The following is a 25,177-nucleotide window of genomic DNA, read 5'->3' as shown; positions in this document are numbered from 1 at the left end:
TTTTTTGTTTCAATGACTAATTTATAATTATTATTTTGATAATCAAATTTATTTATGTTTCACTAATATTCTTGTAAAACTTATTGTAGATGACCAAATTTTTTCTTCGAATACGAAATTAAATTACAATACACACAAAAAAAATAGTTTATAATTTTTTTATTCTTTAAACTAAGGAATGAAAGAAAAAAAACAAAATAAGAATAAGAAATTCAAATAATTATAATAAAAGAAGTCAAAAAATAATTTATGTATGAAAAAAATTAAAATATACCTTGAACTTTGATAGAATAATCATATATACCCCTAAATAATTTTTTAAAAAAAATTAGAAGTAATAAATATAAATTTAAAACTAATTTTTTAACTTCCGTTAAATGAAGGATATATGTGAGCCATTTTGTAACGTCAGGGGTATATGTGAGCCGTTTGTATAACGGTAAGGGCATATATGAGCCACTTTTATAACGAGGGGTATATCAGCTCCAAATGACAAAGTTGAGGGGTATATCAGACCTTTTTCCCTTTATTTTATGAAAAGTACAATATATATTATTAAGGAAATTGTAGTTTTTTATTTTTAATAGCTAGATATGAAGTTTAAAAGAATAAATAAAAAATTTAATTAATAAGAATATATATATATATATATATATATATATATAAAAGGTATCAAAGTATCTTTACTAATTAAGAATATATTATATTTTCTCCGTGTGGCATTCTTTGTCATCATTTCTATTTTTAGAGTCAAACTATAAAATTTTTGATTAATATTTTAAGATGTATTTTGTCGTCATATTAATATGTAAAAAATTGTAATTTATAATACTTTTCATATAGTTTTAAAATATATAATTTTTTTGTTTAAAATATTGAATTAATGTGATCTAATTTACTTTTAAAAATTAGTCAAATTGACTTTCAATAAGTGCAACATGACAAACATTTTTACGGACGGAGGGAGTATGTGTTTTAAATTTAGAGTGTATGAATTAATTTTAATTAATTAATTCACATTTTCTCCTCAAAACCATTACCACAAATTATGAGGTTCACAGATCGATTTGGATCGGTTATTCATTAGAATAAAAATCAAATTAATATAATTGATTTTAAAATTATCAAAACTAAATCAATCAAATATAATATACATTTATTGGTTTGGTGGTTATCAATTTAAGTGTGATTTGGTTACTAATCATACACAAAAATAAAAGAAACATTTCATTTAAAATGTGAAAAAAGTGATAACAATTCATTCAAAACAAAAATAGTTAAAATGACTGAAATTACTAAACTTTAAATCAGTGAATTTATTATAAATAAAGATTGAAAACTCACTATTTGGCCTAAAAGAAGAGACAATAACATTTTCAATCTCACAAAGAATTGCAATAGACATTCATATGCATGAATAAATGATTTCACTTTAAATATTCATGTTTTTAATAAGTGAATTGTAAAGAACTTTTAATAAAAATGTATATAAATCTCTAAAATTGTTTCTAAAGATAATATATTAGTGTGTATATGAATAAAGTACATGTATATAATTTATCGGTTCCTTCAATTCGGTTATTTCTCTAATTTTTTAAATAAATCATAACCAATCCAAATATCGTCGATTTTCTAAAATCTTAAACCAAATCAAATCCAAATAAAATTGGATTGATTTGATTTTCGAATTGAATCGATTTTTACATCAAATCGTGAACACCCTACCACAAATTATTGCCAAAATCCTTTGTATGGTAAAGATATAAATTTTAAATTAAAAGTCAATTTTAAAAGTTAGCTTATATAAAGAAGATCGTCGAACACAATCCTCACTTTTTTGTCTGAATTTATATTTTTTTTCTTTTTAATCATTTTAAAAAAAACTTCTTATGGTTAATACTCTTTAAAATATTCATCATATTTAATGAAATAATTTATAATCACATAAATTTAATTAACAAAAATATATTTTTTTATTTTTTAAATTTTGTATCGAATCAAATTACGTATCGATAATAAAGTTTGCCAATTGAGGAGGTGATTGCTAATTGATAGATGTGTGGCAGGTCAGTGGCTATACACCTTTTTTCTTTTCTATTGTCTTTTTGTTAGTAGTAAGAATATCAATCTTTTTCTGAAAATATTAACAACTTTTTATCTTACTTTTTTTTTTTGGTCAAATAATAATGCTGCGCATGATGATAATATAAGGACAAATCTAGACTTGTCCCATTTTTTTTTTTTTTTTTTGGGGGGGGTGGGGGGAGGACACAAAAAATAATAAAATTATTAATTATAAATTACTGTAATTATGTGGGGATATTGTAATTTCAACTTACGTTTTAGTATTATTATTTATTTTGAGGTTAGTTATTTTAAAATTATTATTTTCTTTTTAATGCAGAAAAATAAATAATTTTGGAGTTAAATTTTGTCTCTATTGGCCTATTTCAATGAAAATTATTTTGATATTAATCTCGAAATTATTTATTTTTTTAATATCGATTAGCAAAAATATTGAAAGATTATTATCTTTGTTTATATTATTAACCTCTTGTAAACTTTATCAATTTCGAATCACAATCACCCGTGAGGTTTCTGATGAAATGAGTAGAATTTTTTCATTTTTAATTAAAAATTTCGGATTAAACCCAAAGTACCAAAAAAATATTTTTTTTCTCAAGTAAGTTTTATGTAGCATAAATTCAAATTACTCATTTTAATATAATATTACTAAATATGAATGATAATTTTTAAAATAATGTATCTCCACTCACAATTAATGATTTTACTTTATTAAAATACTAATTTTAGATAATTAATATTGAACCATACACGTAATCAGAATCATTGTTGTCTAAGAAGGGAAAAATCCAAAAGAAAATCATTTACTCATTTGACAAGAGATTATATATTATAGAAGAAGCAAATTAATAAATGGATTGTATAACAAAAAAAAACTTATTTGGGTGTTTATGCCAACTAATATACTATTTTTAGAAAAAAATTAAATTTACTTATATACTAAAAACTTTAATAACAAAACTTACTTATTGGGTTTGTTTTTCTTAAATTTTTCCTTTTAAAAAATTGCAGGAGATTGTGTTTTTCTTTTTCGAGTTTGTACAATTTTTTTTAAAAATGTATTGCAAAACTTGAAATTGAAATTCAAAAAAGGTAACTTATTATTAACTAACCTAATTAGTTTGTGTTGACACATGTCCTTTGATTAACTTGCCACTTTGCTAATTGTTGTAATTCTTTTTTAAAAGTTAATCTTTTAATTTTTAGTTTTTGAATTTATAATAAAATAATTAATTGGAATTAATAATCAAAGAATTAATAGTACTGTCTTTGTGATTTTGACATGCGACAAATTTATTGCTCCTATCAAATTGATATAGAGATAGATATCAAATTGGCACGTGATAATTTTTCTTATATCTAATTTGATATTAATTTAAAGGGCAATTTTTATGTATAGCAAATTAAAAATTTATATTTGTATGTCATAGCAAAGTTTGCATAATTATTCTTCATAGCAAATATAGAAACTGTATAATTCGATATACATATACAATTGAATCAAATTGTATAAAACGAAGTGTATAAAATAAGAAAGAGAAAGACACTTGCAGAAAACTGTATAAAAACGAAGTGTATAAAACGAATTGTATCATCATAAGTGTATAGAATGATTATATACAATTTGAATTTTTATAAAATGAGAAAGAGAGAAAGACAAAAGAGACTTGACAAGGAATATACAATTATATCGAATTATATAAAACGAGAAAGAGAGAAATTTGATACAATTTGAAAATTGTATAAAACGAGAAAGAGAGAAAGACAAAAGAAACTGGGCAGTGGAGTATTTTTATTGTATAATTATAAAGTGTATAGAACGAAAATATATGTACATGCATGTGTATATATAATTTTCTCACGCTTTATACAAACAGAAACGCAATTTATACATTTCGCTTCTGTTTGTATAAGTGAGAAAGGCGAGGGTGGCAAGCGAGACTTGGGAAAGTGACGAGCGAGATCTGTAAGAGGGGAGAGAGGGAAACAAAAATATATGTATTTATACATTTTCTCTACTTTATACAATTAAAAACAATTTTTATACACTTGTGTTTGTATAAAAGGTGAGGAAGGTGAGAGATTGGAGAGAGTGGCGAGCGAGATATTTGTGAGAGAGACGCCTGACAATCTTTTGCAAATGTTTGCTATGGAGCACAATTAAATCAAACCCTAGCTACTCCATTTATTTTAGATTATTAATTTGCTATTATATACTTTTTAAAGTAAAATATTAAATGTTGGTATTATATGGAACGTAGAAATGTCTTTTTCCCTGGAATCTCAGTTCCATTAGTTAAAAAAAAAAAGAGTCAGAATATTATTGACAGATACTCAGAACTTTACCTGCTTCCATAAAAATCCAAATACAAAAATCATCTTCCATTTTCTCTATAAGAACACTAGACACAAGCTCAAAAAAAATAAAATATAACAGAAGAAGAGAAAAAAAAAATTATTTTTATTTTTAAGATTATAGTTTTTGTATTAGTAGAGAAATTGAGATGGCTGGTGAATCGGAGCAATCGTTATTGGATCAACACAAGGAAAAGCATTTCACCGCCGGCGAGATTGTCCGGGATATAATAATCGGAGTTTCAGATGGACTAACGGTGCCGTTTGCATTGGCGGCGGGTTTATCAGGGGCAAATGCGTCATCTTCCATTATACTTACCGCTGGAATTGCTGAAGTTGCTGCTGGTGCTATTTCCATGGGACTTGGAGGGTATTTTTGTTATATTTTTGATTTACAAGCACTCGTATCGGCGTAGAAGTAGAGAAATTGTTTCCGATAAATTTCGGTATTAAAATTGGGAAATATTACTAAGTGAAACTAGGGCGAATTCAAAATTTAAACATTGATATATATTTTTTTGTTACGAAATTTATTGTACTTTTGAATATGAGTTTAGAATTTAAAATTTACTTCCAATGGAGGTTTATCAGGAACGTCTCTCTGACGTATGCATACATCTTATCCTTTTCAGACTCCATTTGTGTGATTACATTAAATATGTATATGTAAAAAAAAAGTATTTTATCTCATTTACAATATTTGTATCGAAAATATTTGACGTAAATCAGTGGCAGAGAAACCTTTGTTCAAATCACTGAAAAATTACATTGTGTAAAGTGGTAAACTTTTTTTGTTTGATTTTGTATAAATGTATATAGTATATACTGAGTCATTTTTTTATTTTTATTTTGTGTGATGTTACTCTTTTATAATTTGACTATGCTCGATGAAAATCCTGTCTCCGCCAATGATTTGAATTCTACCTGTGTGAACTCAACTATGTGTGTTTTGCGTAAATGGTTTAAAGTACAGATTGAAGTTCATAGAATGTGAGATTTGTGGTTATTTTTATTATAATGAATCTGTTAGGAGTAGTAATTATAATTAATAATTGATTTATTCGCTTTACAGTTATTTGGCTGCAAAGAGTGAGGCTGATCACTATATGAGAGAGCTGAAAAGAGAGGAAGAAGAGATCATCTCTGTACCAGATACAGGTATAACTTCTCAATTCTCACGACACGCGCATGATTTCATTCAAACAGCGTGTCACGTTTTCATCATAATTGAGCTTGTATATACGAGTATAAATTCGAGGTCATGGAGGTTTAATAAGGATTACTTTTGTGTTATTTTTCAAGTGATATTGTATACATAGTGAATCGATGTCAGATGACACCACTTGAAGCAATGTGTGTCCCTGCCTGTCCGTCACTGATTGATCGACAATAGTGTTATGATTTGTCGACTTCTTGTTTGTTGTTTTTTCATTATTGTTTACAGTCCATTGAAAAGAAGAATCCCCTGTTCATACATTAAGAGTGGCATAGCTTTGTTAAAACACATTTATGTTTCCGAATTAACATTCACTTCTCTGTCCTTCTCAATATACGCTGGCTAGATTTTTTATGCGGATGGTGTGGGAGACGAGGAAGAAAGCGTGGATATATATATATATATGACATGTAGATTGAATTATAGCGGTAACTAGTTTTATGAGGGAACTATTACTTACAAGAAATTAAAAAGTTATTTTGTCCTGGTTTTAAAATGTGCTAACTTGCAAATTTGGCTAAGTTTACTTGGTTTGACGAAGAGTTTGTGGTATCTTGGTATAAATTGCAGAAGCAGCGGAGATTGCAGAAATTTTGTCAGAGTATGGGATTCAGCCCCATGAATATTCACCGGTGGTGAATGCTTTGAGGAAGAACCCACAGGCATGGCTCGACTTTATGATGAAGTAAGTCTATCATAATCTATTTTTTTCTCTGATGATACATCTAAGTCGAGATTTTCTAATATCATACTTTTATACTTGTTCTGTATATGCAATGTTCAACTCTGGAAAGCCAATTAAATAATTGGTTCAGAGTTGGAAAAAAGATGAGAAATGTATGCTAAAATTTTATGAATAGTTAGTTCTTTCAAGACGGTCAAATTTCGAGTTTTTAGATTCTTATTGCAGTATGTGGTACTGGTGAAGAAAATTTTGATAATTTCAGCAGTCTCTTTCGAATGTAAAAAAGAAGCCCTGCCTGAGCACTAGAGATTTTAATTTCTGCTGCCTTATAGCAAGTTTTTTTTGAAAAATATTGGACTGAGACGGACTTAAATGGAGTGATGTGAACAGTGAGAATTTATATCGATGGTGACTTGCTCGGGATTGAGGCATAGTTGTTGTAGTTCCATATAAGACTCGAGGGAAAAGAAGAGAGCATTTGAGTCCGATTTGGACCACAGAAGAAATCATGATTTCAGAAACCTTATCGCGACCTATACTTAATGGCAGGCCACTCAAAGTGGAGCAAACACTTTGAATAGTTTCTTGCTTTTCTTTTATGGTCCCTCCATTTAATTTCGGTATTTAGCTGATCGACGACTCCCTTTCTGTCCCGTTGTTCAACTTTATTGAGTTAGTAGGATGCATAAGTGTACATTGTCTGGTTTATCCGATCAATCATAGCTAAAATGTGGTCTCAATGTTGTAAATTTCAATAAAAAATTCATCTGTCATAATTGTGAATATGATGATATTACTTTGACATTGGCTTCTAATGGCGCGGACCTAGCTATAATAAGAACTTTTTGTTGAATGTCAGATTTGAACTTGGTTTAGAGAAGCCGGATCCAAGGAGAGCGCTGCAGAGTGCATTTACCATCGCGATTGCTTACATCTTGGGAGGATTTGTTCCTCTGGTTCCATACATGCTCATTCCTATTGCAAGACAGGCTGTCGTCGCCTCTGTTGTGGTAACTATACTAGCCTTGCTAATCTTCGGCTTCGCTAAAGGCTACTTCACTGGCAACAGGCCATTTAGGAGTGCTTTCGAAACCGCACTTATTGGAGCAGTTGCATCTGCTGCTGCTTTTGGCTTGGCCAAGGCTGTTCAAGGCTAGAGGACCTTGACATTTCATGTTTCTTGTAATGTAGTTTTTGTTGTTTTCATCTTTTGACTATGCAGACCTCTGCTATCTCACTAGTTTTATTTTGTCTACCATATTATGGTACATGTTGTGACATTAGTTCTGCATCGCACTTTTTGTTAATGTGCATTTTGTTGTTTTCGTTCTTATAAAGTATATTTTAGCAAATTATATTCCATGATATTAGGGGTGGGGATGGTATCGTAGATACCGAATATCATATCAAAAATAGAATTTTTGATATCGTAGGTTTAGTATTATGGTATTTCTCCGCATGCATTTTTAAAAAATTGATATCGGTACGGTATTCAGTATTTATGTTGAAATGTCGGATACTGTGCGAAAGCACTTAGTTTCGTATATATTATTATAATACTAGCAAATATATAGAATAAAATAAGTACAGACGACGTTGAAATTTTGATTATTCTATTTTGATTGAGATGTTTTTTATGTGTAATTGATTAATGAAGAAAATTGTATACTTGTACTTTGTTTTGAATATTTCTACATGTGCAAGGTGTTAATATAATACAATTGAGACTCTTCTCAAAAAGACGAAGGCATAGCTATATTATGTAAGTAAATGAGCGTCGAAGTCGAACAGACTATGATTATTAATTTAATTACACCTCAAAATATAGAAGCTAAACTTAAAAAATGTGAAGCATTTTGAGGAACATTGTCAAAAAGGGGCTAAAAGAACATAATATTATACCATATTAAGAGTATTTCGAGCTAGCTTAGCCAACACTGATAAAGGGCTGTATTGTTCTTTGATAAACGCTATAATCCTTTCCGTATCGTTCTAATTTTATCAGATTGTAATGGTTATAATCCTCGCATTTTAAATTATGTAGCGACACGATGGATCATTTACACTTCTGACCCTATTTTGTGTTGGTCTTTAATTTATGCTAGAAAAAGAAATACATCACCGAGAAATTGTTTGGATAATTTTTGCATATATCATTTCATAATATATTTTATTGCTTCAAAGAATATGATGTTTAAATAAATTGATTTTCTGTCATTTCATAATACACACAAGCAATCTAAAGAATAAACTTCAATATTACAAAAAAAGATATTAGGGTATACGAGAAAAGTCATTATAAAAAAAGATAGAATAAGAAGTAAGATACGATTATCAAATAAAAAATAACTACAAGACGAGAAAAAGATAAGTCAATAATGTGATCATATCAAATCAACAGTTACATAAAATATCATTTCTCATTGTTACATAACAATGCATCATGCAAATACAATATAATAATATTCAAATAACAATCAAAACAACCATCGTACGTATAGTACCAAATACCACAAAATACAACTCAACAAAATGAATACATTCAAATTTTTAACCAAGGTAGAGATGAACCTTAACAGCCAAAAAGAAGACACAAACAAGAGCAAAATAGAGCAAAGTATGAATCATAATTGAAGCTCCACTTGTATGAAAATTCCCAAATTCAACACAATGCCTATGCCCTGGAAGTTGAAACAACAATCCTGGAGATAACAGGATGAACAATATAACTGAGACCAAAACTGGACCCCAATCCAACATTGTTATTTTCCTTAAATTTGACAAAAAAAAAATATAATTATTGTGAATTTATGTAGTTGAAAAAAAAAATAGGAATGAAGATGATGTGAGATGTGGAAATGGGAGTAGTTGTTTATATATATATATATATGTTAAGGTGAGACAATATGAGACTTTGAATGGAAGAAAAGAACACCATCACTCTCCATGATGAGAATGTTCGCGAGCGGATTTAAGATTTTGAATTTGTATACGGAGGTATTCAGAATACGTGAGTTAAATTATTTAATTTTAATTATAATGTAGTTTATATATTAAAAAAACTACATAACAAAAATGCTAGTCTACTAGAGTGAATTTTTAACATAATTAATGATTTTTAAAATTTAACGAAAAAAAATATATTTGATTTTTTCAAACCGTAACACTTTCGCGTAAAATGAGACTATAGAAATACGATTCAATTAATTCTACTTTTGAAATTAATATATTTTTTAAAATTATTATATATAACTTATATTAGTTCAGTTAAACCTAATAAATCACCATAAAAGTGAAATAAAAAAAGTTTGAATTTTATATCTTGTTGATGTAAATAATTTTTTCAAAATAATCAAGTCATGTACGTATGAAGTTACTTAAAATGTAGATTTAAAATATTGAAATAAGATATATAATTATTCGATAGTTAAAATACTAATAACATATACTATTATTACTTTAATATTTTTTTTAAAAAAAGAAATAGGAAGTGTGAAAGGAAGTAAAATGTAGTACTAGTAACTTGGATAGTCGGTAACCGTCCCATTTCCCCTGCATGCACATTGCTTCTTTCCAACTTTAATGCCAAGTTTCAATTTACTACTTTAGCGGTTTATTTTTAATCGTTATGATTTTTTTTTCTATAGTAAAACTATAAAAATTTTGGTCAATATTTTAAAATGTATTCTTCATTATTGTTATATAAGAATGCAATTTTAGTGCTTTTAGTATAGTTTTTAAATATTTAAATATTTTTATTTAAAATATCAAATTAATATAATTTATTTTATTTTGAAAATTAATCAAACTGACTTTGTATAACAAATAAAGATGAACAGAGGAATACTCTTTAGTATTCTCTGTCTTTTTTTTAAAAAAAAGTCTTATTGCAATTTTTAATTTCAATTTTTAACGTTTTATGGCCGTGAAATAGTTATATAGTCACACTACTCCATTTTTTTTTAAAAAAAAAAGCTAAATGAAAGTCAAATAATCTTTCTTTAAACTCTACCAAAAAAATCTCTTGCGCCATATAGTGAATACTTCCTCCAAATTGTTTGTCATGGTTTCTATTTTTAGAGTCAAACTATAAAAACAGTTATTAACATTTTAAGATGTATTTTTTTATCATATTAATATGCAAAAAATTGTAATTTATTGTACTTTTCATATAGTTTTAGAATATCTATTTTTTTGTTTAAAATATCGAATTAATGTGATCTAATTTACTTTTGAAAATTAACTAATTGACTTTCGATAAACTCAACATAACAAACAATTCCGAACGGAGAGAGTGGATTTTATAAAAGAGTATAAATAAGATTACTCATGTTCTCTTCTTAGTTATTTTCAGCAAGACTTACTACACTTCCGTATTTGCTTTTACATACTCCAATTTTTAAGAGGGCTTACTCGAACGGCAGAAAATCTACCGGAAACAATCTCTTTACCTTGTCGTAAGGATAAAGTTATGTACTTGCTCCACTCTCCCAAATCGACTTATAAAATTACATTGAATATGTCTGTTTTTTTCTGCAATTGATAATTTATACAAGTAGCTAGCAATTATATCTACTATTTTCCTAGTTTTAATGAATAAGATTATATAAAATGTTAGATAAAGCTTCCGTCACAAGAAGCTCAGCAGACTCAAATCTTTCACATTGCAGCAAATCAAAAGCACTATCATAATATTAAGCTTTCTGCAAATATAGTCTGGTGTAATTAATTTCCATGTTTCACAATCAAGATAATAATGAAAAGAAATTAACAACAAGCTAGCAATGAAAAGAAAAGTATACGAAGACAGGCAATTGTTATGCATTTCAACAATCGTAACGAGTGTAATCTCACACGTAGAGTCTAGGCAACTGGCATGGATGTCAGTTTTATAATTGACATTCTTTTCATCTGCAACAGCTCAACTATCAAAACTACACAACACAAAATCTTGAATAATTGCACAATCACAAGGTGATGATACCGTCAAGGGGATATTTTAGAACATACCCAGTGACATCTTCTCCAAATACTTACAAAGAGTATTATATTATACTCGATTCACATTCATTACCAAAATAGTAGATTGATAAATACACAGGCAAATAGCCTTTACCTACATTTCTTCAATTCACACTATACGTGAAACTATAAGATAATATAAGACTTCAAAGTGGGATCTTGCAAACTTATATGGCAGAACTAAATGTTATGATTCATGGGGAACTTGAGACCTTCACACGGGCAAACGACAATCCTGCAGTAACATCAACATAAAATTAGCAATTTACCAAAATAAAGAAAATAAGCATGTGTGGACACAAGATCCAAAACCATATTACATAATAATAATCATAACAAAACTCAAAGATTTTATACCTAACGGATCAAGGCTAAATAAAGCGTTAGTTGCCTGGGATAAGTCACGCTCTCCTATATTTACTGATGGTTTAAATCTGATAAATCTTTACTGAGTAAAACAGGGCATCAATTGCTAAAACCTGTTGGGATCTTACTCATACGCAAGAACAACTCTGGACCTATGTTGATCGGACTCTTTAAAAATGTTGACGGGTGCGTGTAAGATACTCCAAAAGTAGTGCATTTTGGAGAATCCGACACGGGTGAGGCAACAATTTTGGAAAGTCCAAGCAACATAGCTCCGGACTAAATGGGTACATTGTGATTCTAATGAAAGAATGAGCCTTACAAGGCAAATATATACACGGTCCTAGCCCCTACCTTAAGAGTTCCATGGGAGTACCTCTTATTTTCTAATCCTGCTAGACCAAAAGCCAGATTCACTCTATGGCTGCAAATGCATGGGAAGTTATAAACTGGTGCATGGAAGGTTAGTAACTGTCAGACAGACTACTCAAATGGGGAACGGTGCTTGAATCCAAATGTAGCTTCTATCAAACCTGTAATGAGACAGAGAACATCTATATGCTAGATGTCCTTTTGCTAGAGATGTGGTGGATAGATTTCCAAACTGGATACATCAACAGTCTCTTACAGGGAATACTGGGGAGCAATTCATGACAGGAGTCATTCAGAGAGCCAAAGGGAAGTCACAACAGGCTCAGATTCTAAAAATGATCTACACAGAGTTTGTTCATGGCATATGGATAGAGATAAATATGAGGATCTTTGAGAAACAATGCAGACACTGGGAAGCCATTGCTTGTATTTGTAGTGTCTACAATACAGAATTTAGTATATAGCTTCACGTTCGAGTTTGTTAGCTCTTTAGTCTTTCTACTGACGGTGTATAGTTAGTTATGGTACTGCGATAAAATACTTAGGTAATTACTAAAAATTTTAGTTACCAAAAAGAAAAAGGGGTTGAGGCCGAAAAGGGGGATTAATGCATTTCAAAAGAGGCACCAATGGCATCCCTATGATAAAGTTTATGATCATACATTGGCAACATTGTGTAATATGTATGAGGGATAAATGTGCATCTACCATAAATATGAGGAAATGGAATAATGGCAAGGTAAATACAAAACAAACCACAGAAAACTACCTAATTCTCATATCACGTTAGAGTAATTCACTTTGTTTTCTTTCTTTTTGGGTGAAGCCGGAGGGGATGGGGGCTCTTTAAGGGAACAGAAGAGACTAAAAAATAAGAAGACCAATTGCTTTACCTAGTCACTGAAGACACTCATAAGATCACCCGGTTGAAATTTTTGAAAAATCGCTGGACCAACTTTAGCATTTTCCATGACATTCATGTTAGGCTCCTGCTTAACTTTAGTTTCCTCAAGATAGATTTTTGCAGTACTGAAGTTGCACATTGGCGAATCAGACTCATCTACTGCAAAACGGCTGGGAATGGAGGCACCTTTACTAACCCCAGGATTTCTCATACGTCCTTGATCAAGAACCTGGCTTGAGTTAATACAATATGGAACCGGTGAGCCCAAATGGCTTGGGATAAGGCCTGGTAGCTGTTTAGAAGAACCAAATGCTGAGCTCGAGTTATGAAGCTGCAGACCAACACTATTGTCAGCATTTATCGAGCATGACCGAGAGAGAGAACCTCCGCTGGGGAGCCTGTTTAAGCCACATTCTGGTTTGAGTTCTCTGTCTAACACTTGAACCACACCTGATGAATTATTTGATTGTGGCGACAGAACTCCATAATCAATAACCGAAGATTTACTCAGACTGCCGGCGCGGCTGATGGAAGCAGGACTATCTCCCACTTGGAAATTACCTGGTAACTGAGAGGGCAATACAAGGCAAGAAGGTTGCACATTAATTGAACGGTTGACCTCAGGAGGTCCAGGCTGTCTATGTTGCAGTTCAATCTTCTGCTGCTTTTGCCATTGCTGCTGTTGCATCATTGCCATTAACATGTTGCTGTTCGGAGCAATGGGATTGCTGCTAGGGACCATACATATATTTTTTGCTCGCTGCGATCCAAATCCGGAATGAACATCTTCAGCAGACAAGATAGCTTGAGAAAGATGTTTAGAATTAGAAATGCTGGCAGGGCATTTCAACAGAGGCTGACCATAAGCCATAACTTGGTCAACAGGTATGCACTTTGCTTGCTGCAGGGAAACTTGTACGAGATTCTGTTGCTCTACTGCTGGTAAAACCAAGTTACTTGTCGATCTACCTAAAAGTTCGGCATGAAGAGCTGTCAAAGTTTCAGGAGGAATTTGCCCAGAGGCTGCCAGTGCTTGAATGTCAAATCTTCCTAGTGAACCAAGTTCTGAATTCTGCTCTATTGGCCCACAGAAGGTACTGGGGAGGCCACCCTGCTGTTGAACTACTCCACTTAACCTCTTCAAGTATAGCCTAAATTTCTGCATATTAGTCAATAGAAATACTTTAAAACATTCTACCATTGAAACTAGAGTTTAATGACCAGAAAGGAAAAAACAGCATGCTTCCTAACACAGAATATTGATGGATCACATTGCACATGACATGCCCATAAGGACTTGAACGGACTATGACACAAACAAGGTTTATGAGTGACTAAAACAAACACTACATGAGGACATGGTCTTTAATATTTAGGTTTATGGGTAATAAACACAAAAGCTACATGATGTGGATTCGTCTTGGTGAATTAGGAAGATATGGGGCCTTTTAGTTCCAAGTATATAGCATCTTTACCTGATTTTCCTGAAAAGGCAACCAGAACACTAGCATTAGGTAGAAAAAAAGGGACATTGGCAACCTTAAACATGCATAGAGATCCGAACCTGCAGATGGCTTGCCACATTTTCTCTTGTCAAACCAGGAACATTCATCAGTTCAAGGATTCTCTTAGGTACAGCCTCTGGAGAGGAAGAAAGGAGGCAAATTAATATAAAATAAAATAAAAAGATCTGAACGAACTGAAAAAGTCAAAAACCGAAGTTCATACTATCAATGCCAAGTTGGTTGACTGCACTAACAAATTGCTGATGAAGCTCCACTGACCAGACCACACGTGGCTTTTTTGTAGTACTTGGGTCATCATTTTCCATTTCAGTGTCGTCTTCTTTGGCTTCTCGTTTCTTTTTCTGTGGTTTTAGCACTCCATCTGCGCCTTCAATTACAGAAGAAGCACATTCAGCATCATCACTTCCTCGCCTATACCGATCATTATCATCCAAGCTACCAGAGCATTCAGGCTCTTTACTGGAGTTATATCTTTTCCTAACAACATGCTGCCAGATATTCTTTAGCTCCTCGTCCCGTATAGGCTTAATCAAATAATCACAAGCCCCATGTTGAACTCCCCTCATGACGAGGTTGGTTCTTCCATCACCTGACATCACTGTAGACAACAAATATTAAGTTTAGTAGTTTACAGATGAGGCATCATGCTGCCGCAGCAGGAGAGACATCACTTACTTATTACTGGAAGGTCCATTTCCAACCCAACAAGCTCAAGAAGTTTAAAACCATCCATATCAGGCATATGAACATCACTCAGTACAATATCAAAAGTCCCCCTTTTTTCACGTAATAGATTTAATGCCACCATAGCTTGCGTGCAAGTAGTAACTGCAAGCAACTCAAATAGTCAATGTTAGATTTGATTGTTATAACCAATAGATATGCATGAAAACAAACATTAAGCTAATACAACACTCGACCAACACAGTGTCACGACCCGACCCCTTGTTTTGACTAATTGTGTTTCAACTCATGTTTTGAGCATCTAGATATGTTGATATAGTAATTTGTGACTGGTTTGGGTTGAGACCAAGGGGTTTGGACCTGTTCCGGACAAGTTGAAAATTTAAAATTCTGATCTGATATATGGTGCTTGTGATCGCAAGGACAGGAACATGATCACGGGAAAGGGTCAACTAAGAAGGGATCTCATTCGCAAAGAATTAGGTCGTGATCGTGAAGGGGCTTGACCAGGCCTAGCTTTAAGTAAAGGAGGATATTTTGACTCATGAGCTTTTATTATCATCCACTAAACCTTTACCTTACCCAAAAAAACAAAAAAAGAACATCAACATACCATATCTGTATTGGAGATATAAAGTTAAGCATATCTGTATTGGAGATATAAAGTTAAGTAGGTTTAAAGGAACATCTTGTGAAAAGCCAAGAGAAACAACTCACTGTCACTGGAGGTTGTCGTAGGAGCTCATGCAAGAAAACTTTAAGCTATTGTTCTCAATAGTTTTCTGTTATGACCAAACATGAGATGACTTAAGAGAAGGTTGTTACAGAGGCTTATGCAGAGCTCATTCTTGGTGAAAATTTAGGAGATAGTTTGGAGTCCACAACAAACGGAGGCCCTCATGAACATGTTTGGTATAGTTTCCAAGACCCTAACCTTATGATACTAAGGAATTCACGAATGTCATGTATGACAAGAATGGACCTGACTTTGCTGCTGCAATTGATGGAGATGTTGATATAAACATGATTCCTGGAAGTCATTTTTTGTCACTCCAGAAGATTTTGTTTCAAATGTTGCTGCTAATCATGATGCTATTTCATATTTCCAGTCTGATCCTAAGGATCTAGCCCGACAGATGCTCACCAGTGGTTCTATCGCGTCACTCAAAGGCTTAACCTTCCTTTTTATGAGGTGCCAACTAGTTGGAAATTCTTAGGTGATCCAATGGATGCTCGAAAATTGTCAATTTATGGCAAGGTAAGCTTTGGAACAGGTTCTAACCACATTTCTTGAAAAAGATGGTATATAAGTTGTTTTAGCTTGGCTTTACATAATTACCTATCAGAACAAGGACAAAGATCAGGGAAGTATTCCAAAGCTATTCATATAATGCGACATTTCTTATGCTGATGAGGAAAAGAAGGCGTACAAAATTTACAGCATCTCTTGTATCTTTGTCGGATAAATTTTACCATGGTGTATCCAATTCTTTCTAGTTTCTTATTAAGTGAACAACAGAAGTGTTGTGGTTGGTACAAGTTGTGTGTGTTTTACTCTTCTGATCCACCTCATTTCCTGTACACTAGTGAACATACACCAATGTAACTACAATTCCAACTGCAGATGTATATGCTACTCATTCAAGACAGAAAGTTCTTGGAGCACTAATTACTCATGTGGCCTTTAGGATACGTCATAAAGTGACCTATGCTATGATGTGATGGTTATCACAGCCTACAAGTATTCACTGGAGCTTGTTCCACCTTTCATTTAAAGATAATTGGCATCCTAGATTACTTGGAGGCGTTCAATGGTGAAACTTACACAAGGTATAAGAAGTGCCTTCTATTTTGAGTACAAGGCCCTTTGCATCTTCTTGTGCAAATGGAACTGTTAAGGTCTATAAATAAGATATTCTCCTTCCAATGTAATTATCTTTTGAGAAATGAAGTAATCTTAGTATAGTTAACTCTTAGACTTGTTCTTGTTATTCCTTCTCTACTGTAATTTTTGTTAAAAGTTCAATGAGCTTCAATTTGACATTGTATCATATTATTATGAGGTGAAAAATAATGCATGGAATGTTATGCAATGATTGCCTATTTGTCTTTAGAATCACTTATCCATGTATTGCTAATTCATGTATTATCGTCCCACAATATATCTCGCTAATACATAAATTACGCTGATATAAGTTTAACACCACCAAACAAATGACACAATGCAACGCAATTGGGATTATTTTGCTCGTCTCCTTATACAACCAACCAATCAATGTACTACCTATCCAATTTTACGCAAATTATCTTCATTGATGCAGTCATCAATTGACAAACCGGCAAATGGAATTCTAGTAAAGTCTTATAAAGGTTAAAAAAACCACAATAGAAATGAAGTGGTTGAAGGAAATAGACCTGAATACTTGCATCTGCGAAGCATTTGCTCAATAATTCGGAGGCAAACAACGTCGTCATCAACTACAAGGACTCTTAACCCTACTGGAAAGTGATCAGTGACAACCGTAGCTTCCGACTTACACGTGGCAACGTCGCCACTCATACTTACCATTGAAGACCACAAAAATGACAAAAAGAAAAACCACACACACTTTCACCGTTAGCTAAAATTACAGAAATGACACTGGTTTCACTGAACTGCAGCTGCTTCCATTAACAAGTGATGCTATGCTAGCGTTGGAAAATGCATTGTTGAGGGTTTAAGAACAAAAGGTGAGTCAGATCCAGAGCTGAGCTGAGCTGAGGGTTTACTGTATACAGTGTAATGGAAGGTGAAATTAGGGTTTCGATTATTGATAAATGAAGAATGGAGGAAGAAGAAGAAGAGCACTAGGGTGGGTGGGGTAAAGAGGAAGGATGTCTTAAATGGGGAAGATAAAGTGTGACGCGAGGAGTCGAGAGACACGCAGAAGGAAACTGCACAATACCTTTGTCTTTTTAATTTTTTTTTCTCGATAAATAAAAAGATAATTTTAATAATTTATATCTTGAAATAGCTTTAGATAACTTTACAAATAAATATGAATATTTTTTTAAAAAATTTAATCGTAAAGATTAAATAAAATAAATAATTAATTTTAGAGTAATGATGAACTAATATATATAAGATGGGGAATAGTCCCCTTTTTTTTTGCGCATTATTGTTCCAAAAGGTTAAAATGGCAATTAAATAGAGAAATTTAGGAAGAAGTAAAAAAAGAAGCTATTGGCTTCGCTCGAGATTAATGGTATTAGGGTATGTAGGAGTTAGGACTAGTTGTTTGTATGAAAGTTCGAATGTTAATTATATACTATACTATAATTGTTAAATTTAATTATTTATTATTCTTAATTAATATAGTATGTTTGTTAACATTAATATATTTGAATAATAAATATATGTTTATAAAAAATCTATAAAGATTAAAGTTTACGATTTCATTCCTTCGTCATCATCAATTATCAACTAATACCATCTATCATCATTCACGCGCAATTACCATCGCTATCAATTATATAATCAATTATCGCCATTATTGTAAGTAATAACCATCCACCACTATCAACAATCATCATTGTTAACCATTGTCATTATTCACTTGCACCATTAGCTATTACTATCTTCCAAGTTCCAACCATTATTATCTGTCACCGTCACCGCTAGCTGCCCTCCACTAACACCACCATTAACCAATATCATCCATAGCCGCATCCATTACCACCACAGCTAGTAATTATTGTTGATACAGTATCAAAGTAACTATTTACTATTTTTTAGATAAAGACAAATTATACATCCAATGAAGATCACGGTTTAATTGCAGAACTATAAATTGAAATTCAGTAGTTTCCTAGCAATTATTGTCCACTATTTACTTACCTACCTTATCTCAATGTTAGGTACTGATTGTATTAAAAACAAAAATTGTACATATAAGTAATGAAATTCTCTATGTTTCTCACTTCTTGTATTCGAAACTTAGACTTGACATATCTATGAAATTCCAATATTTTTAGTCGTTTGAACGTGACGTTTGTTTAAAGTCGCCAAGTTGCTAAAAAAATGAAAATCAAGTCCAGCTCACTAAACAAAATTTTGTTTGAGTGTTATACGACCGCATATACTCAACTTTAGTTGAGCATGTCTGGATCAAGAATAGTAAACAAAAAATGGAACACATTAGTATTGATCTGATCACTAGAATATTGACAAACCTGAACCAATAACATATCAGTTGAGCTGCAGATTACAAATATAGACTGCAAACAAGATGGAATAAAGTAGGCGAAGTGCCAACACAAGCTATCTATACAACCACTACCATAGAAAATATTCTGCCAAACGGTTAATTCAACTTCAATAGCTTGAGTTCCGTTCGTGCTGATCGCTTACCATGCTTGGATCATAGCCTAAGTCAGAGGCACACTCAAATGTCACCTGTTGTACAACCAGAAAGCAGTGAGTACAGGCATCGACAATGTATGTTACTATTTTACAATCAACCATTAGAGGAAGTAGGAGAATTGAAAAGTAGGCAAGAAGCACACCAAGCCTATGCAGAGTTGCTTCTTACAGCTGCCTCTACGGGTTTTCCCTTGAATGTTATTGTGTGCCTCGCATTAATCCATTCCGTGCTACATTCCTGTAGATAATCACATGTTATTTGAAGTTAAAATTAAATAAATTTGGATAACTGGCAAAAGGTGAAGTTCTGCATTGTTGTGTTTCTCCTAGCACTCATTGCAAGGGTGAGTTAGTAGTAACAGAAGAAAATAAACTAAGCATTAAATCTTAGAGAAAGTTTGCTAGCTAGTGCAATTTACAAGTTTACAATTGCAGCACCTATGCCCTTGTAGACCCACCTTTTAATATGACAAGATAGATAACTTTTAAGTAAAGATATTCACATGTGATACGATCATCTGTTTCCACTACCATCATTATTTAAGGCCTCAACAGAATAAATAAATTGATAACCAAGAAATCCCAAGGCCAATGGCGCACTCTTCAAAACTCAGCAGATAATGGTCCGTCCCTCTACCTTTATACACTTAAATACCAGGCTTTTGCATATCCCATACATTACAAATTGTGGCGTTGAGCATTTACCACTTCACATTTTCTAAGGAAGAGCTCACTACCATTATGTGTTAGGTAGCAACAACACTAGAAACATGTGAATTTTCAGTGTCAAGATGATACTGTTTTTAATAAGCAAGGTGGTCCTAAGTCTTACCTGAACACAGTCTTTTTAACTTGGAACATGGATATATGTGTGGAGAACTACTAAAATTTCAACAAATGTTATTCTTTGGACCAATCATTTCAAAAGTACAATGTGTTTGGTGGCAAGAACCTTAAAGGATAGAAACTTGAAGCAACACAACAATTGTTGGTGTACTCTTCAGGATGTTAAAGACGAGAATAGCATGCTCAATTTCATAGATTTTATTCAGGAATAGGTTGTTTGTTCATATGGAACTCTTATCTTTTTGTTTTTGTACAAAAAGGTTCAGAGATGTGTATTCCCTGGCACCATTTTAGTGTCAGGTTACTGTTTTTAATACATTGAAGGCATACCTTCCTGGAAGTGGCTGAGAACTGTTAACTGGGCCCTTAGAATTTGCAAATCTTTTTGCTCTATTTTCTTGTTCCTTCTCAACACGCATGGCAGAAACCTCCTTCTCCATCGCAGAGACTTCCCTTCTCATCTTTTTGGCCTCAACTTCCATGGCTTTTGTTAAAGTCTCTACTTTCTTTGCTAACATCTAAACCAGAAAATACTATTAAGCTTAGCAGAAAATCAAAGTGAGTGAAGGTAGTCATGATACCAATCAGAAATCGATCTAACCTCAATAGCGTCGTCTTTGTCATTAAGACTTTGATCCTTCTCATGACCAGCTTTCCTCAAGGCAATTACTTCTTTTTGCAGCAAATCATATAATACTCCTGGCACAGTATCCTCTGTTCTTGCCATTTGCGAGTCATTGTGTTTTTCATCTTGATTCGCTTTCCATGAATTGCTATCAGTCTCATTGTCTTTGGACACATCACATGACTTGCTGCTGTTGAAACTTGGACCTGTTCCATTCAGAAGTTTTTTACTCCTGTCCAAAGATCTTGAACCACCATCAAACGACTTAGATGTCCCTTTAGCATGCTTCAACACTGTACTGGCCCCAGAAGATCTCAGCTGAAATGATGGTGATCTCTTGGGTAAGATACCATTGGAGGTCAATTTGGAGATGTTGTCAGCACCACCCAGTGATCGCCGACGCGAAGGACCGTTGCTTGAACTTCTTCCATCTGGTATAGTGCGAGCGCCTGTGCTAGTTGATTTTAATGTCTCTTCAAGGACCTTGAGCCTTAAATGATATTTCTCCTGAGGAGATTATCAAGGTTGAGATAGAAAAAATTATAGAAATGACATCTGAATCATGTTAAGATACACCCTCTATTGGACAGAATTATTACTTTCAACTGGGCTTCAGATTTCGCAGTTCGTTCAGAGATTGCAAGCTTGTCGCGTAACTGTTGCAACTCACCCTGCAGAACATTTTGTGGTGTGAGTTCATTTTCTTTATTCAGAACACTTTCAGTTGTATCAGGAAAAGATGACCCTATGATCTAGTTTCAGAAGTTATGGAGAAGTATCAAACCTGCAGAAACTTCCTTTCTTCAAGCCACTGTTTAACAGGCATTACTTTATCACTGGCATCTTTCCATTCATTAGCAACCACGGTTGCTACCCTATTAGCTGTAACCTTGGCACGTGCTAGCTCCCGGTCAAGAGTTTTTCTTTCTTCCTGTAGAACGGATAAGTAGAAGCATTCCACTTTAGGCTTATCCACGTACAAACTATTTAGAGTATAATTTATTAAAATATCGCAAGGATCGATTACATTCATCTCTTGAACTTTTCTTTGGTAATCCCGGACAGCATTAGCAGCAGCACCGCCAGCAAGAACAGCCTCTTCAAGCTCACGTACAGTTTGGGTAAGCTTTTCAACCTCTGCAACTTTTTGTCGATGCATTCTGTCTAATATTTTATTTTCTTCCTGAAGTATGTTTGTATGAAAAACAACAAATAAGGGAAGGATGATTTTGAAATTAAAAGAGCAACAAAGTGATCGAAGTTATAACAGCAGAAGCACAATACAATTTCTGTGACCAACATACCTGGCATATCTCTATCTGTTTCATCAAGTCCTGATTCTTGTTCTGAAGATCATCCACCATAGAAGCCTTTGCTAATGCTGACTGCACTGTTCTCTCAGCATCAAGTAGAGCTGCTTCTTTTGACTTAGTAAGACGGTCCAGTGCTTTATTATCATCTTGTAGCTTTGCAATCTAGGAGAAGATAGGCCAAGAATGAGAAAATATCCTTCTACGAGGGTGAGGATATACATAATCACAGCCAGATGCAAAATACAGCCACAGACCTCCTGACGAGCAAGCTTGAGTTCAGCCTCCAAAGGTGCAAGAATGGCTTCAATTGGAGGCATATCATCATCTTTTTGAGCAGCATGAACCCTTCGAAGGGTGGCTTCTGCTGCAAACTGCGCTGCCATGGATGCCTTTTTCTCTTCATTAATTTTCTTAATTTCAAGATTCTGCCAAGCAAGAATTGTATACACAGTTATGAACAGCACATTAACAAAATAAAAGAAATTTTATAAGGAAGAGTTTGAGTTAGCACCTTGCTTTCCAAAAGAGACTCAGTCAGCTTGAGCTTCTCGTCAACCCTTGACCACTCGTCCGTAAGCTAACATCACAGGAAACAGTTAACTATATCAGCCTGTGTTCTTAGCACAAACCAATAGCTTTAAAATTAGCATAGGAAAATTAGTCATATGTACCCAACTCAAAGTGCCTAAGGGACAGATATGCAACGCTACCACTAAGAATTATGTTGCCAAAAAAGGCAACATGAATACAAAGACTAATCTAGACCTGCCCATCAACTATCATTAGATTGCAGTTTTCAATAATTGATGTGGAAGTTTGTAGAGTTATTCTAATTTTGGAACAAGCTGCCCTTCCTTAAATGTTGTTTAATGCATCCTCGAATGTGAGCCAAATGATACGAACAGCATTCTGTTGCTCGCCTCTCCCGTACTAAAGCAGAAATTAAAAGAAAATTCAATTACATAACACCAATTCACATTCAAATGAGACTTTTTCCAAAACAGAAGAATTTAAACAAGAAAAGAATTGATTGATACTGAAGGCCCCAAAAACTGCAGTTTGAATCTTATAGTTTTACCATATATTTCTCTGTTACAAAACAATCAACAAAATTATGTCCTCTTGTCCTAGCTGTTTCACAACTCCTACATTTCTTCCCATACTCCGCGATCGAAGTCATTTTCCATTTCACACTCAATGCTTCTCCTAGTCAAACCCAGTCTTTTTCAACAGTTCCAAATGTGATTATACTTGACCTTTGAACTCAATTTTCTAGACGTCAAAATTGAAAACGATATCACCTTCTTACTTCGTCTTATCCTCAGTAACTCAAAATCATACTCTATTAACACTTAGCAGTCGATAGACAAATTAAATCAATATATCAGAAAGCATAAAATAGATAATTTCATAGCATGTCATATAGTAAGAAGTTAGCAGAACCTCTTCAACAGCCTTTTCTCGTAAGCGCTCTGACAATCTCAATGACTTGATCTCCGCCTGAGCCTCAGACAATTCTCGGTCCTTATCTACAACGACATATTCACACACAGTATTAGCAGGGAAAACACAACAGAATTAGTCAAAAAAATCGCATTGGATCCAGCTACAAATACTGACCTCTAAGTTCATTCTCCAGTCGATTAAGCTCCAATTTCACCGGATCCGATCCGTGGAGAAGGTTTAAGAACTCATCGGCGTCAAGGCTTGGCCTCATGGACGTCCTTCTCCGGTAAGTCTTCCCTTCCTTGAACGAAGCTGATACCGTCAACGGCGTTGTATAACCTGCAGTGTCACTCGTCGGCTGTCGCACATTGTAGCTGTTATCGCCGGAAACCTCCGCCATCTCCGATCTATAAACTTCTACGGTAAGCTCACTTTCAATGAATAATTCATATTTACAACCAGTTGTATAGATAGAAATGATTATATAGATATTTATAAAGAGATAAATCTGTTGTTTAACTAATTTAAATTAGCATTTTAAAACAAATTTTTTATCATTAAATATCAAAATTTGTAACTAATTAATTGTCTCTTGTATATCGGTCAAGCTCACATGGGACGCAGCTAGTAGGTACATGAAAAATCGTTAGTCTGTCACCATCCAAGAACAAAAATACATAAAACATTATGGGCTACGCAATAATTTTGAAATAAAATGTAAGATTATTTTTCGTAAATTTGATTAGACATATTAGGTTTGTTATTGTGTTTTCTAGGGATATTGCAGGTCATAATAATGTTTGTTGAGCGTAGTGTCACGGACCTAACGATTCTGACAAGACTCCCTGCGGCACTTGACGGTTTGCTCACGATTCTTTCACGATCTCGCAAACTCAAGTAAGCCTCACACAATTTGGATCGCTAAGAGAAATCAAGAAGAAAGACAAAGACGAGAATTTGAAAGAAAGAACTTGTATCTTATTAGTCAATTGATGGATGCTTTACAAATAAAATGACCCTACTATTTATACTACTCTACTATCTAAGAGTAAATAAATGCTATATACAAGTCCCTAAGTACATGCTTCATATTCGTAGAAGATGTCTTGAATTCTTCCAAAAGGACTCCTAGATTTCTCTAGTCTGCCCCAAGACTCTAGAAGACTTCTAGAATCCTTCCCAAGCCTCTCCAATGCCCAAGGCTGCTGCCCCTTCGTCTGCTGCCCACCTGGACCGCGCCTGCCCCTCAGTCTGCTGGGCCTTTGGGCCGCCTGGGCTGCAATCTGCCTGGTGCTGGACCTTTGGGCCGCCTGTGCTGCAGTCCGCCTGG

The 25,177-nt window shown here is 33.4% G+C and overlaps 4 protein-coding genes across 5 annotated transcripts; 1 reads left to right on the top strand and 3 right to left on the bottom strand.

The window, feature by feature from the left end:
• The first annotated feature begins 4,447 nt into the window (after nt 1–4,447).
• LOC107015840 (vacuolar iron transporter 1) lies at nt 4,448–7,693 on the top strand. The gene is made up of 4 exons (XM_015216254.2): nt 4,448–4,810; nt 5,513–5,598; nt 6,227–6,341; nt 7,201–7,693. Exons 1-4 carry the CDS (start codon nt 4,590–4,592, stop codon nt 7,496–7,498), a joined length of 720 nt encoding a protein of 239 aa, XP_015071740.1. The 5' UTR covers nt 4,448–4,589; the 3' UTR covers nt 7,499–7,693.
• Nucleotides 7,694–8,857: 1,164 nt separating this feature from the next.
• LOC107017490 lies at nt 8,858–9,161 on the bottom strand. The gene has a single exon (XM_015217696.2). The coding sequence runs from the start codon at nt 9,099–9,101 to the stop codon at nt 8,892–8,894; it is 210 nt and encodes a 69-aa protein (XP_015073182.1). The 5' UTR covers nt 9,102–9,161; the 3' UTR covers nt 8,858–8,891.
• A 2,115-nt stretch (nt 9,162–11,276) lies between these two features.
• On the bottom strand, nt 11,277–18,167 carry LOC107018111 (two-component response regulator ARR14). 2 transcript variants are annotated; one of them, XM_015218495.2, is made up of 7 exons: nt 17,631–18,167; nt 15,207–15,359; nt 14,734–15,129; nt 14,570–14,646; nt 14,481–14,489; nt 12,995–14,164; nt 11,277–11,598 (listed from the first exon to the last, which is right to left on the bottom strand). In XM_015218495.2, exons 1-6 carry the CDS (start codon nt 17,782–17,784, stop codon nt 12,995–12,997), a joined length of 1,959 nt encoding a protein of 652 aa, XP_015073981.1. In that variant the 5' UTR covers nt 17,785–18,167; the 3' UTR covers nt 11,277–11,598. The 2 variants fall into 2 exon arrangements, with proteins under 2 accessions (XP_015073981.1, XP_015073982.1); XM_015218496.2 differs by lacking the exon at nt 14,481–14,489.
• A 1,204-nt stretch (nt 18,168–19,371) lies between these two features.
• LOC107018000 (microtubule-associated protein 70-2-like) lies at nt 19,372–24,324 on the bottom strand. The gene is made up of 12 exons (XM_015218328.2): nt 24,022–24,324; nt 23,845–23,930; nt 22,913–22,978; nt 22,656–22,826; nt 22,393–22,563; nt 22,116–22,271; nt 21,873–22,019; nt 21,688–21,759; nt 21,065–21,595; nt 20,794–20,981; nt 19,761–19,855; nt 19,372–19,650 (listed from the first exon to the last, which is right to left on the bottom strand). Exons 1-11 carry the CDS (start codon nt 24,245–24,247, stop codon nt 19,816–19,818), a joined length of 1,854 nt encoding a protein of 617 aa, XP_015073814.1. The 5' UTR covers nt 24,248–24,324; the 3' UTR covers nt 19,372–19,650; nt 19,761–19,815.
• Nucleotides 24,325–25,177: the final 853 nt, after the last annotated feature.

Source organism: Solanum pennellii, chromosome 4, assembly GCF_001406875.1.
Source record: "Solanum pennellii chromosome 4, SPENNV200".
NCBI classification, from domain to species: domain Eukaryota; kingdom Viridiplantae; phylum Streptophyta; class Magnoliopsida; order Solanales; family Solanaceae; genus Solanum; species Solanum pennellii.
Note: the sequence above shows the minus strand (reverse complement) of the source record. Positions and strands in the feature narration are given on the sequence as shown.